Source organism: Zootoca vivipara, chromosome 8 (genome assembly GCF_963506605.1).
Source record: "Zootoca vivipara chromosome 8, rZooViv1.1, whole genome shotgun sequence".
NCBI lineage: Eukaryota > Metazoa > Chordata > Lepidosauria > Squamata > Lacertidae > Zootoca > Zootoca vivipara.
The window spans coordinates 82948907-82962841 of NC_083283.1; the positions used below are offsets into that span (position 1 = coordinate 82948907).

The 13935-nt window shown below is 48.7% G+C and overlaps 1 protein-coding gene across 1 annotated transcript; it reads left to right on the forward strand.

Annotated features, from left to right (window-relative positions):
- Positions 1 to 541: 541 nt before the first annotated feature.
- Positions 542 to 12488, forward strand: LOC118079345 (START domain-containing protein 10). The gene is made up of 6 exons (XM_035103478.2): positions 542 to 1257; positions 5329 to 5476; positions 6317 to 6420; positions 7624 to 7741; positions 9130 to 9182; positions 11064 to 12488. The coding sequence occupies exons 1-6, from the start codon at positions 1093 to 1095 to the stop codon at positions 11274 to 11276; spliced, it is 801 nt and encodes a 266-aa protein (XP_034959369.2). The 5' UTR covers positions 542 to 1092; the 3' UTR covers positions 11277 to 12488.
- Positions 12489 to 13935: the final 1447 nt, after the last annotated feature.

Sequence of the window (13935 nt, forward strand, 5' to 3'; positions counted from 1 at the left end):
ATTAGTATCGTGAAATTGTGAAAATTGTGATTAATATTGTGCAAGCAAAACTTGTCTTGCTGGGCTGTTAGCAGGGGAACCTTGGTTCAAGGGTCTTTTGAGATGGGGGGTCCCTTACTGCCCCCTGCCTTGTTACACTCAGATCTGAAGTGGGAGTAGGGGAGCTCCTCTTCCCGGATCGGGTGCATCCCTATCTCTAACAACAAGGCCACAGCATTGTGAAAGCTCCGAACACAACATTCTAGCTTTGTCACGGCTGAAGAAGTTACAGTTTGAAAACCCCTCCCTTTATGCTCCAGTACATCTGGAATGTCCTTTTTGCCTCAGAATGTAATGCCAAGAGAGAACGGCCAGTGTGAGGCAATCCCCACGACCTGCTCCCTGTTCCAGAATCTCTATTCCACAATCTAGAATTTTCTCTAGCTCCCCCACAACTGTTCCATTGCAGGGTTAGACTGCATCCTGCATTAACAAGGCCATCACATTAACCATCTGCAGAACCGAACCCAGCAGCTGCTGTTGCTGCTGCTGCTGCTGCTGCTGCTGCTGGCAAGTGCCCAGCTGGTTCTGCAACTCAGTGCGGCAAAGTCAGAGGCAGGTTAAGAGAAGCAGAAATTAGGAGAGGGATAGGAAAGAGGCATGGGAGGAGCGAGGCACTGGAGAATACTGGGGATAGAACACCGAAATGGGCTCTGGGTGTATTTGTGCACTTACAGATTATCCACATAAACAGCAGAAGCTTCCCAGGGGGGCCTGGTGCCCTTTGGCAGGACTGAGAAGGCATCCACACTGCCAGGAACAGCCGTGACTCTTCTGCAGGAGAGGAGCGTCGAGGCTCTGAAGAGCCCACGCCATGCAATTGATGGAGGCACTGCCGTTCCTTCTCTCCCAGAGTCAGGGCTGGGGGCCCAAAGAGGCCCCTGACAGAGCTGGGGAGGGAGAGTTATGAAGGAAGAGAGGGAAGTGACCAGGGCAGCGCTGAGCCCAGCGTAGCTTCCCCAGTAGCCAGCCAGGAACCTCTCTCGCCTGGGTGGGCATTTGGCACAGCTCCTTTTCTCAGAAAGCCTGCCGGCCCTGGAGGAAGCTACACCTATGTCTGGGGAAGGAGAGAGAGCCTACATCCCAGATGATTCCGACTTCAACACTTTCCGGGACCAGTGTGAAAGCCAGGAAGGCTGGAGCAGCCGGTATAACAAGGGAGGAGTGGCAGTGTGGACCCAAATGCAGGAGGAGAGCAAGACTGTCCAGAAAATCAAGGTAAGGGAGTGGCATTCAGCTCTGGTTTACTCAGAGTAGACCCATTGCAATCAGTGAACAGGACATTAATTTCAGTGGCTGTGCTCTGAGTAAAACTTACTTGAATGCCACTCAGGGCCCCCTGCCTGGGCTTGGGAATCGTGGGTGATGGTGGGGCACTGCCCACCCCCCTTCTGCCCCCACTGATTTGCCCAGGAGCCTCTTCTCCTGCCCCTGCCCCATGAATGCTGGACTCCAAAGCAAAGGTTTGCTCCAAAACAAGCATCCCTCTTGCTGCGCTCAGTTCTCGAATTAATCCAGGCTGCAGAATGTGCAATGCTGCAATTCAGCTAGAATGTTGGAAGTCCTGGAAGATCCTTTGGGCTCTCACATTCCCTTTTCCTCATCCTCTTTTCCCCTTTCTTTTTTTTTCTGTGAGGGATCTCTGCTGTTTTAGCCTCCAAGCACATTTTACAGTCAGAAATAACCCTGTTCAGGTATCTTGGCCATAAATTGAGATAGATTTACAGGAAGATAAGGCTCATTCTGTGTTTTTGAGTGCCCTGCCCAAACATAAGGGAATTGAACACTGTATATGGATTTGATAGTAGATAAAGACACAAGCTTTGGAGTTGTGGTTAGCCCTCAGAAAGAGGCTGATTCAGTTTTCACTCATTGGCTCCACACATCGTTTTCTTGAGCTCACATATTGACATTGAGGTGCTACATATTCCATATCTAAAAGGCCCAGGGATCAATACAATGGAACCTGGTTTACTTGTGTACACGAAGATTCTTTACTTAACCTACGGTTAGTTGTGATTTACATGTTTACTGAAAAATAATAATTAATAAGTCACACTGTGCTCGGTGGAGTTTATTTATTTTCAAGAAGTGTGTCTAGAATTTCTAAGCAGAATGCTCAAAGGGATTCCTTTTGTATGGCTGAGAGAAAGTTCTGAGATAATGGCTTCTTTTCTCATGCCTTACTGGGCTGGGCAGAGTGTAGATGACAGGGAGGGAAGATTGATGGTGAAACCAGTGCTGCTCATACATGGAGGGTTTTCACACTGTTCACATGATGTAATGGTCATCAAAATTCCAGCCTATCAGTGGCATAGCAGTGTGTGTGTGTGCTCCAGCCTGGCCCGGCCCAGAGCTTTTCTTCTGGCGTTGGAGGAACCAACACTCAAGCCGTGCCACGCTGGAGGGTGCCTGCATGGGGCGCCTGCTTCGTGCCCACCAAGTGCTGTCGGCTGGCTGGGTAGCAGACACAAACTCTCCCTGTCTAGGAATGGCCATAGCTCTCGAACCAGCCACAGTTGGTGGAAGGCCCTTCAGATTACACACATCTGAAATATTCCTCTGCTGGACTAAATAATTCCTGTGCAGAGGCAGACAAAGGAGCTTGGGCATCTGGACGTCTCATCTCCAAACAGCGAAAGCCCCCCTACCTCCACCCCACCCCCGTTTGTGCGTAGATTGCTGGTGGAATAATATGAGCTCTTCTGTACATGAATACCAACATGAAAATAAGAATAAAAAAGAGAAAAGGCAGTATAAAAAAGGGATAGCTCTTTTTATTCAGCATCTGGCTAGTATTTTATTAAAAATGAGAACAGGATAACGAGCAGCATATACCATCTTGCTCACCTTAGTCCATTGCTTTCATTGAACTGAGCTGAGATAGATGCAGATAGAAGTACCAACTGCCTGAGGCACTTAATCCTACAGACAGCTTTAGTTACAGGTGTCGTCATGACTTTGGTTACCACTAATCTGGGGTGGATCTAAACATTGGGGGGGGCGCTATAAATAAGTCAGAAATCAGATTGTTTTAACAAAAGGGGGGAATTTCTATGGAAAATTGTGTTTTAAAATTTCCTGCTCTCTGTCGCCATCTGGTGTTGCATGTTTATAGCACATTCAAATTGCTGTTTCTTTAATAATGTAGCTGAGTCCTCGGTCTCTAGTTCAGGGTGGAAACCACCTGCAGACTTATGACATCTGGAATCGTTTTCTCAGGCTGGATCTAGACACATCAAAAAAGTGTTTCAGGAAAACGCATTGTAAACTTCATAAAGGGAAATTATGATGGCGAAAGACAGGACTCCACAGCACCATCTGTTGTCAAAATGCATATAAAAGCACTTTCTCTTTACTAGTGTAGTTGAATGCTCAGTGGCAATTATCTGGTTGCCTCCACCAGACCTTTAGTGGAGAATTTCCATGTTTCTTTCACTCCCTTTTTGCATGGTTTCACCACCATGGCCATCATCCAGTCATGGTCACCTTGTATTCAAAGGCCTATCCATTGAAACAGAAATTGAATTGCCATTGAGGAGGGCTGAACCCTCATGGGTTCTTGCCCTGTATGTGAAATGCTTTGAACACTCCCAAGCGTCTCAACATTATTCTCTACCTGCAGGATTAATGGGTGGCAGAGGAGTGCCCCCCCCAGTCAGGATGTTGCCCCCAACCCCCAGTCACTTCTTTAGGGTGTTGTGTGCTGACTATGGGTCTGTTGGGAATTTGCCCCTTTTTGAGCTCCCTGGCTGGTGGAGGGAATTGATGGGTTTCTTTGAAACGACAACATTTAAACATGTGGCGATGAAGAGATGGGTGGATGCCATATCTGCCAAGTCTCCCGTATTCCCCGGGAAATCCCCGTTTTTCCAGCTGTTCCTAGCTGAAAAACGGATTATTTTTTTGTTCCAAAATGGCGGCAGCGCTACTTCTGGTCTGCTACTTTCGGCCTGGTCCCTTATTTCTCCGACAGCAACTTGGCAGGTATGGTGGATGCCCCCCAAATTCCAATGCCTGGATGATGTGTCCAAGATGGAGACCCTCAAGCAGCGGCTGAGGAATTTCCTCTCAGGCCAGCTCCCTCTCTCTCCTGGAGCATCCTTTGGAATTATTCGTCTCCTTGGAACTGAAAGCCCAGAGCTGCAACATGCAAGAAAGACCTTAAGAAACCCAGGCAGGGAGGCCCAGGCCAGGACACTTGCACCACCACCAGACAACCTGAGAGGACTATGTGGCTCTACAGTTTATACTGTTCATTTGTTTTTGTGTTTTAAACTGGTAAACCACCTTGGGTTCCTCAAGGGGAAGGTGGTATATAATTGCAGGAAGCAAAGACGTCAGATGCAGGGGCTATTGCACCGCACCTCACAACGGAGAGTAAAACCTTTGGGGTTGTGAGAGGTTATACCGGTATGTTCAACACCAGCAGATGCTAAACGAAATAAACAAAATCCACTTATATTAATAAATCACACAAAATATCCACATAGCTGCCATTTTACTGATTTTGCATAATCTTTAAAGTTTCAGAATCCAGGTTTTCTTAGCACATAATTGACCTCTCCCCCAAGTTATCTGCTTGTGTCCCAAATGGACTGCTTCTCCACACATTTGCTTGTGATGGGTTGTTTGAGCTACGCCAACTGAAGAGAAAAGCTTGGTCTAAGTGCGCTTGACCTTCTTTTGGATTAAGGCGTCGTATCATGACAGAAGATCTGACTAATAACAAAGTGATGGAATCTGAAGAGCCACGTGATGCAGCTCTTGCTGGACTGTACCAGCTGCTCAGACTGAAGTTTAGATAACACTCAACTCCTTGCATGCAGAAAAATTAACGTGTAAGGTTAAAGGAAGGCTAATTCACGTTCACTTTTTGCCCCATTCTTTCCAGGAACAGATCTGTGCTTGAAAGCTCCGTGTCCCAGCGTGTTTCTTTTGTTTGTTGCTACTGCTCTGGAGCTTTCCCTGTGAAAACCCGCTCCTTAGCAGTCAGTCAGGGCAAACATCCATTCAGGTTTTTAGTGGTTTGCTCTGGTAGAGCTTTAAAGAGCAAGTTTTTGTGAGGAAAAATCTGGAGCAAATAAAGGAGCTTTAAAATGCAGACTGTGCCTCGAAAAAAGCAGGGGGTGTGAAGTTTAGCTTGTTTTATTACAATTTCCCTCTCATTTGCCCAGCCTTTGCCCCACCCCTTGGTCAAATGTTTTGCCTCAGAGTCTGATGACACAGCTGCTGTATGCTTGCTAGCAGTTTTTCTGTGCATGATCCCACAAATCCCTTGCCATACAGATGCGTATCGTCTGCCGTGATGTGCCTCCAGAGACGCTCTATGATGTTCTACATGACACCAGTTACCGCAAGAAGTGGGACTCCAACATGATTGAGACCCACGACATTGGGCGCCTGACTGTCAACGCAGATGTCGGATATTACTCCTGTGAGCAACCTTGCTTGACTGGCATGCAACCCCTGGCAGATTATGTGGTTTCCTAGAAAACACTTCTTGTGCCTCTCGGCTACATCCCCATCTGTGCCCAGAGGGGCTGCTGGGCTTGGGGGTTGGTGTCTCTTGAGAAAGCCATTGGGTTACTCCGCTGCAATCCTAGACCCACTTACCTGAGAGCAATTCAGGACATCTTTCTGAGTAGCCATGGGTAGGACTGCACTGAAACTCTTAGTCCTGAGCTCCTTGCATCCCCCAAAACAAAACAAAAAACTCAGCAAGGATTTTAAGCAGTAGCTGGATGACCACCTCTCAGGGGTGCTGTAACAGAGGATTTCCTGAGGTCCCTTCCAGCTGAATGGTTTTCTGAGCAGAACGCCACATTCTACCTTCTGCCACGCACATTAAATAAAATGAATATTTGTTCAACTAATGTCTGCCTGAAACATGGCATGCAAACATGGCATTCCTTCTTTGAATGTGGGATTCTGAATGGGCAAGTATGACTGCATTGGGGAAGGAATGGCTGAGGTCGAACTTGCAGTGAATACTTTGCTGCTCAGATCAGCAAAATGTTTGGCAAGGGGGATGGATAGATCCAGGTACACACACTGGAGCTGCTTCATTAATGCTTGGTATTTATATTGTGCTATTCAAAACGCTCAAAACACATGGCATATATAATCACAATCGCCTCTGTAGGCCAGTATTATGTCCCCAGAATAGATGGGGGGGTGAACTGTGTCCTATAAGCAAGGTCTCTAGTTATGCATTATTTTCTCCTGGGGTTTTAATTTCAGTATGTTCTTGCTAACCACATTTTTTCTCTTTCAGGGAGGTGCCCAAGTCCTCTGAAGAATAGGGACTTTGTTACCTTGCGCTCCTGGCTGCCCCTTGGTCATGACTACATGATCATCAACTACAGTGTCAAACATCCAGTGAGCCACATGCTCTCAGCTCCTTGCGACTGATACTTGGGTGGTGCTTGCTTGCAGTCCTGCCTTGCAGTTCAGAATGGGAAGCGGGGATGAATGCCACCCCTGGCTTGGTACCCTGCTGGCAAGGAAGAGGAAAGGGGTGCAGAGCGAGGCTTTAGTTTCACCCCATCCCTTCTCTTCCTTTGCTCGTGCAGAGACACAGAATTCCTCCTTCTTCAACCCCCTTCTCTCAGCTATGCCAGTTTCTCGATCCCCTTGCCTCATTTGTAATCCTTTAAGCCCCATTAAAAGCACGCCTTAATAATAATAATAATAATAATAATAATAATAATAATAATAATATATTTATATCCCGCCCATCTGGCTGGGTTTCCCCAGCCACTCTGGGTGGCTTCCAACAGAAAAATAAAACACAGTAATCTATTAAACATTAAAAGCCTCCCTGAACAGGGCTGCCTTCAGATGTCTTCTAAAAGTCTGGTAGTTGTTTTCCTCTTTGACATCTGTTGGGAGCGCATTCCACAGGGCAGGCGCCACCACCGAGAAGGCCCTCTGCCTAGTTCCCTGCAACTTGGCTTCTCGCAACGAGGGAACTGCCAGAAGGCCCTCAGTACTGGACCTCAGTGTCCGGGCAGAACGATGGAGGTGGAGACGCTCCTTCAGGTATACTGGACCGAGGCCATTTAGGGCTTTAAAGGTCAGCACCAACACTTTGAATTGTGCTCGGAAACGTACTCAGGGGAACCTAGGAAGTTGCCTTCTACAGAGTCAGACCATTGCTCTATCTGGCTGAGTAGCTGGCAGCAGCTCTATGGGGTTTCAGAGACGGACAAGTCTTTTCCAGACCTGCCTGAAGCCTCCTGAATACAAAGCATGTGTTCTAGCACTGCGCCATGGCCTTGCAGCAAGAATATCTCACTCACCTCTTCCTGAGTTGGCCACTGTGGGGAACTGGCAGCCTCTACAGTGGGGTTGCTACTGCTACTGCTTCTTGGTTTGGCTCTCTAGCAGTTTCTTCCTTTCCCTCCTTCGCTCCCTCCATGGGCCCTGCTCCTACATCTGAGGGCCCTTAGTGCATAAGTATGTTTCCACAAAGGGCTTATTGTGTGATTCAGTGCCTTCACGAGTTCCCCTTCGAGTGGGTACTCATGTCGGTGACTGCATGTATGAACCAAGCCTTAGACTGTGGGGTCTTCTCTGCAGAAGTATCCGCCCCGAAAGGACTGCGTGAGGGCCGTATCCCTACAGACCGGCTACTTGATCAAGGCAACGGGCAAGAGCGGCTGCATTCTTTACTACCTCACCCAAGTAGACCCTCGAGGTGAGCATCTTTACACCCAGGTTGTGGTTGGGAAAAGACAAAGCCTGAGAGAAGGGGGGGTGGGAATTGTTCCAGGCAGTGCCCAAGTCAGTGTTGAGGGTTCAGGGCAGTAAATAAAGAGGAGGTTTCCTAAGACACAGGTAGGAACCATTTTTGGCATAGCAGGCCAGATTGCAATCATCTGAGGTTGTTATGACATCACTTGCGAGTCGAAGCCCTTGGTACCATGTTTCCCGAGTGCCTGGCAGCAAGCCAGTGTGCAGAAGGGGGGGATTTAACCCTGCTCTCTGCAGGAATTGGCTGTGTTGATCAAATTCCACAAGAAGGACCTGCTCACTCAGCCGATCCTGAACTCGCCACCATCGGTTGAACTTGATTGTGCATCCAATTCAGCCACGTCTCTACCTGCACCCTGCATCTCAGGTGTGGGGCTGGTGGGTGTGCTTTGGGAAGAAGAGCCTTGCAGGATAGCAAAGGCTAGCCAAAGGACCCACATCGATGGGTGACGCACCTGTCCCATGGGGCACAATAGACTGGGCTCTTCCAGGGGCGTAGCCAGGATCAAAATTAGGGGGGCAAGGGGCTAGGGGGGGCCAAGGCACGGGAGGGGAGGGGCCACAGTGGGGCAAGGAAAGCTATGGTCGTTCAGGGACAAGGGGGCACCAGGATCAGCCCAAAAATGGGCTGCTCCAACCCCCTCCTCCCCCTCCATGATCGGCAGGAGCGAGGGGGCACCAGGATCAGCCCGAAATCGGGCTGTTCCGATCCCCTCCTCCCCCTCTGCGATCACCGGCTAGAAGGGACGTCTCCCTTCTCCCTGGCTGGCTGTGGGGCAGGTGGAGGGAAAGCCAGCCAAATGCTGGGAAGAAGGGAGACGTTCCTTCTAGCTGGCTGGCTGTGAGGCGGGTGGAGGGAAAGCCCCAGAGCCGCGCAAAGCGTTTGGCTGGCTTTCCCTCCACCCGCCCCATAGCCAGCCGGCTAGAAGGGGCGTCTCCCTCCGGGCGGGGAGCAACTGGAGGGCGGCTCCAGCAGGACGTAGACTCTGGCCGCAGTGCAGGGCGGCATGGTGGAGGCGGCGCTGCCGGCAAGGGTCTGGAGGGCAGCGCTCCGGCAGGGAAGAGGCTCCAGCCGTGGCATGGCACGGCGGAGGTGGATGAGAGCGCTGCGTCCAGCCTCCGCCTCTTCTTTGGCGCCCTCCAGAACGTGACGCCTCTGACAACCGCTTCACCGGGCCTGCTTCGGGGGGGCAGCTGCCCCCTCCTGCCCTCCCTGTCTACGCCCATGGGCTCTTCTCCGTGTAGGAACGGTGGGAAAACACAGCAGTTATCACGGCAGAGATACTTGTATGCACCAGCTTTTGGTAACGAGTGAATCTGGTTTGCTTTTAGGCTCCTTACCAAAGTGGGTGGTGAATAAAGCGTCTCAGTACGTGGCACCAAAGGTAAGTTGGCATTGTGTGGCACATCCATGTCAGACTATGACTGAAGCAAGTTGTTAAGCAGGTTTGGAAGAGGGGGGGGGGAATAACTGTCCATATTGGCACACCGTCAAAAAGTGTAGCTCTGCTGCACAGCTGGAATATGGAAGAGCTGTGCTATGGGTGACAAGTCTGCAGTTTTTAGGCCAGCTACTCGCCCCCACACACACACACAGACCATGGGCACTCTCTGCCCCTGCCATGGGCCCATCACCACCCCCCACTGCCCCTCCCATAGCGGTGCAAGTGTAGTGGAGCCCATGGCAGAATCATGCCCACAGAGGAGGCAGAGGCATACCTGCCAAGTTCCTGTCTGAGAAATAAGGGACCGGACCGGAAGTAGCAGACCGGAAGTAGCGCTGCCGCCATTTTGGAACTGGGCGGAGCATGCTCAGAAGCGACTTTTCATGCTGCTTTGCCCAGTTCCAAAATGGGCAAAGTTGACATTTCATGCTGCTTTGCCCAGTTCCATGCCATAAGTCACACTGCAGCCATTTTGGAACTGGGCAGAGCTGCATCAAAAGTCGCTGCTGAGCATGCTCCGCCCAGTTCCAAAATGGCTGCCGCGCCAGAATAAACCGGGGGGAAACAAAAAAAATCTGTTTTTTTCAGCTGGGAACAGCTGGAAAATTGGGGGTTTCCCGGGAAATACGGGAGACTTGGCAGCTATGGGCAGAGGCAGTGTGGCGGCAGGGGGGTGCGCTTATGGAAAATGTGATGCAACTGTGGAGGAGGGAAAAGCAAGAAGCACGTTCCTCAGGCCCACATCTGCTGCCCGAGGCCACTGCCTTACTAGACCTCATGGGCATGCTAGCCCTTCAACCAAATTGTTTGCTCGGGGACATTAAGGAGACTCAAGAGAACTACTGGTGTGCCCCAATAAAGGAATTAAATAACTGACAGCTCTTAGGAGGGGCATGGAGATTCCTTCTACCAATCAGCCTCCTCTGAGGGCAGGAAATTCTGCCATGACTGAATTCTATTTTATTTTGATTTTATATACTGTGATCTTTTTATGTGAACTGCCCTGAGACCTCCAGGTATAGGGCGGCATATGTTGTTGTTGTTGTTGTTATTGTTGTTTAGTCGTTTAGTCATGTCCGACTCTTCGTGACCCCATGGACCAGAGCACGCCAGGCACTCCTGCCTTGCACTGCCTCCTGCAGTTTGGTCAAACTCATGTTCGTAGCTTCGAGAACACTGTCCAACCATCTCATCCTTTGTTGTCCCCTTCTCCTTGTGCCCTCCATCTTTCCCAACATCAGGGTCTTTTCCAAGGATTCTTCTCTTCTCATGAGGTGGCCAAAGTATTGGAGCCTCAGCTTCACGATCTGTCCTTCCAGTGAGCACTCAGGGCTGATTTCCTTCAGAATGGATAGGTATATAATGTATATAAGGTATATAATTTCTTTCAGAATGGATAGGGCGGTATATAAATTATTATTATTATTATTATTATTATTATTATTATTATTATTATTATTATTTATTTCATGCTGCTTTGCCCAGTTCCATGCCATAAGTCACACTGCCAAAGAGACCTGAGGCCCGCAGAGGTCATCTACTACAGTGTTTCCCAACCTTGTGCCTCCAGATGTTTTGGGACTACAACTCCCATCATCCCTAGCTAGCAAGACCAATGGTCAGGAATGATGGGAATTGTAGTCTGAAAACATCTGGAGGCACAAAGTTGGGAAACACTGATCTACTGTACCTCTGTCTCAGCCACAGCCCTGAGCCTGCTGCCTCTTTCTGGTCATGTAAAAGTGGGTCTTTGCTTTCAGAAACACAATGTTCGTCAGCAACCAGATTTTTAGCTAGTGCCAACTTACTCTCCTTTTTCAGGCTATGAAGACGATCTATAAGGCAGGGCTGAAGTACCCAGAGTGGAAACGGAAGCATGACCCTGGCTTTAAGCCTTGGTTGCACCCAGAACAGAACATGTTGCCCAGCATTAGCCTAGAAGAGCTCTCCCTGCAGCATGCTGACTCCTTGGAGAACATTGACGAGAGCAGTCTGTCTGAAGCCAAGACGAGCCTCAGTGACGAGGAGGCCTGAGGCCAGGATCCGGATGCACAGCCGTCCTGTGGGCTGGATGAGGCCTTCTTCCACCATCCAGAGCAGAACAGCTCTCACAGAGCCACCTGCCCACCCAACAGAACACAAAGCCCCCTGCCCGCCAACTCCCCACCTTCCAAGACACACAGACACACCAGGGGCGTTCAGCGCTACTTTTCAAGAAGCGCACATATGACCAGTGGCCACAGATTGTTCTTGTCTCCTTCCCTATTTGTGAATCTTGTTGGGAATCACCACAATTGTGCATGGGATGGTGGTTTCAGGTGGCCATGACAGGCCTGCAGAATCTCAGTGCATGGGAATGGACCCCACAGGACCAACGAACATTGTGGATCTGCCCAGAGCTCGGCAAGGGGTGGAAGGGTGGGGTTCTCTCACTTGCTGCTTTGCATTCTAGCTTTTTAGAGCAGTTTGGTGGCACTTGGGGGACAGCCCCACTAGCAATGCCCTGGACCATTCACCAAAAGTTGACATTACATACTGTAGGTGTGGAATGAGGACCCAGGATGCTGGAAGGTGTCCTTCACATTCATACATACTGCTAAGCCACAGGTGCCAATGTGATTACTTGGGCCTGGTACATTGTATGTGGATTGGGGGCCCTGCATTCTTCCCTCTGTAATCTATTAGCAAGAACTGCTAGTTATGCACATATATTAATTTAGCCTGGCCTACCTCACAGTGCTGTTGCAAACAGGAAGGGCGGGATAGATGTACATGACCTTGAACTCTTGGAAGGAAAAGTCACACACAAACACATCATGCCATTCACAGATTGTGTAAAGAAAAACAAGCCTGTACAATCTCAGAAAAGCAGCCCTCCCCCCTTGTTTTAAATGCAACATTTTATAATTCTGTTACCTACTGCAAGATACCGAAACAATAATAATAAAAAAGTTTGCCAACCTTGACAAATCGATAAACAACAACAAGGAGAAAAATATTGTAAGTGTGTGCAGTTTCAAACTTTGCTATCTTAACTATGAACTCTCAGATGAGGCTACCTCACAGGATTGTTGTAAAGATTAAAAAAAACGGGGAAAAGAAGACAATTATACTCCTTGAAATCCCAGCAGTTAAAGCATGATACAAACAAAAGATAAAAAAGGTAAAGGACCCCTGGACGGTTAAGTCCAGTCAAAGGCGACTATGGGGTGTGGCGCTCATCTCGCTTTCAGGCCAAGGGAGCCAGCATTTGTCCATAGAGAGCTTTTCTGGGTCATGTGGTCAGCATGACTAAACCACTTCTGGCGCAATGGGACACCATGATGGAAGCCAGAACACATGGAAGTGCCTTTTACCTTGCCACCACACTGGTACGTATTTATCGACTTGCACTGGTGTGCTTTTGAACTGCTAGGTTGGCAGAATCTGTTGGCAGAGCACCAATCTGCAAGCCCAAGAGGTTCGGTGGTTTAGACCACAGTGCCACCCGCTCCATGGTACAAAAATACAACACAAGAAGCAACACTCTCAGCATGTGCAGTTTAACAGCTCTCAGCAAAACACACACAAGGCAACATTTTGCCAACCTTGATGAGCAACGCTTGTGTTAAAAGTAGGGATTTTAACTTGCTGCATCCATAAACTGCTATAAGGTGGAATGTGACACCACTTTCCTAAGGGGGGGGGGAGAGAGGAGAGAGAGAGAGAGAGAGAGAGAGAGAGAGAGAGAGAGAGAGAGAGAGAGAGAGAGAGAGAAGGGGGAAAGAGATCAGAGACTAGCATTGGAGAAGAAAGTTGCCACCAGGGCCACAAACAGTGATGGTGAAGAAGGCTTTCATGAAATCGCCTCCCGCACTGGCTCAGACTCATAGTCATGACTCGCCAGTCTCGCAAGTAGCAAATCAGAACTGGATTTCTGGACTTAGAAACAAGGAATTATCTGTGCTTCCCCATTTAAGGGACCTTCCCAGATCAGATGCAGACAGCAAATTATATTACAGTGGTACCTCGGTTTATGAACACAATTAGTTCCGGAAGTCTGTTCATAAACTGAAGCGTTCATAAACTGAAGCGAACTTTCCCATTGAAAGTAATGGAAAGTGGATTAATCCGTTCCAGATGGGTCCGCGGAGTACTTAAACTGAAGTGTTCATAAACTGAAGCATGGGTGTAATTGGTTCTGGAAGTCTGTTCATAAACTGAAGCGTTCATAAACTGAAGCGACCTTTCCCATTGAAAGTAATGGAAAATGAATTAATCCGTTCCAGATGGGTCTGTGGCGTTCATAAACCGAAAATTCAGAAACTGAGGTTATAAAGAATTAATATTCATTCAGTGTGAATCAGTTTCAAGTTATTCTTTAAAGTCGCAGCTTCTGTATGGGGGTGAGGGGAATAGGAACATATTTTCCCTATCAGAGTCCAACATTCACTCTCTGCCAGGGAAAAAAATCTCACTGCATATAGAAAGCTGATGCATATAGAAAGCTAAGGAAGCAAAACCAACCCCACAACTCGCTGATATGCAGAAAAGTACAACGGCACAGATTCTGAGACAACTTCTTGATTTAGGATTTTGGCCCAGAACAGAGTTCAGTTTAGATGGTGATTAACAGCAGCACTCTTCCAGGAGGAGTAGGGAAGGCAAGGCAATCCTTTTTCAGAGACCCAGCAAAGACATCCAGGAAATGAGG

Excerpts from the sequence above, each read along its gene's own strand:
- LOC118079345 (XM_035103478.2), top strand. The coding sequence starts at position 1,093 with ATGTCTGGGGAAGGAGAGAGAGCCTACATCCCAGATGATTCCGACTTC. Across the intron at positions 5,477-6,316 it reads AGATGTCGGATATTACTCCT|GGAGGTGCCCAAGTCCTCTG; the intron begins GTGAGCAACCTT and ends TTTCTCTTTCAG. Across the intron at positions 6,421-7,623 it reads ACTACAGTGTCAAACATCCA|AAGTATCCGCCCCGAAAGGA; the intron begins GTGAGCCACATG and ends TCTTCTCTGCAG.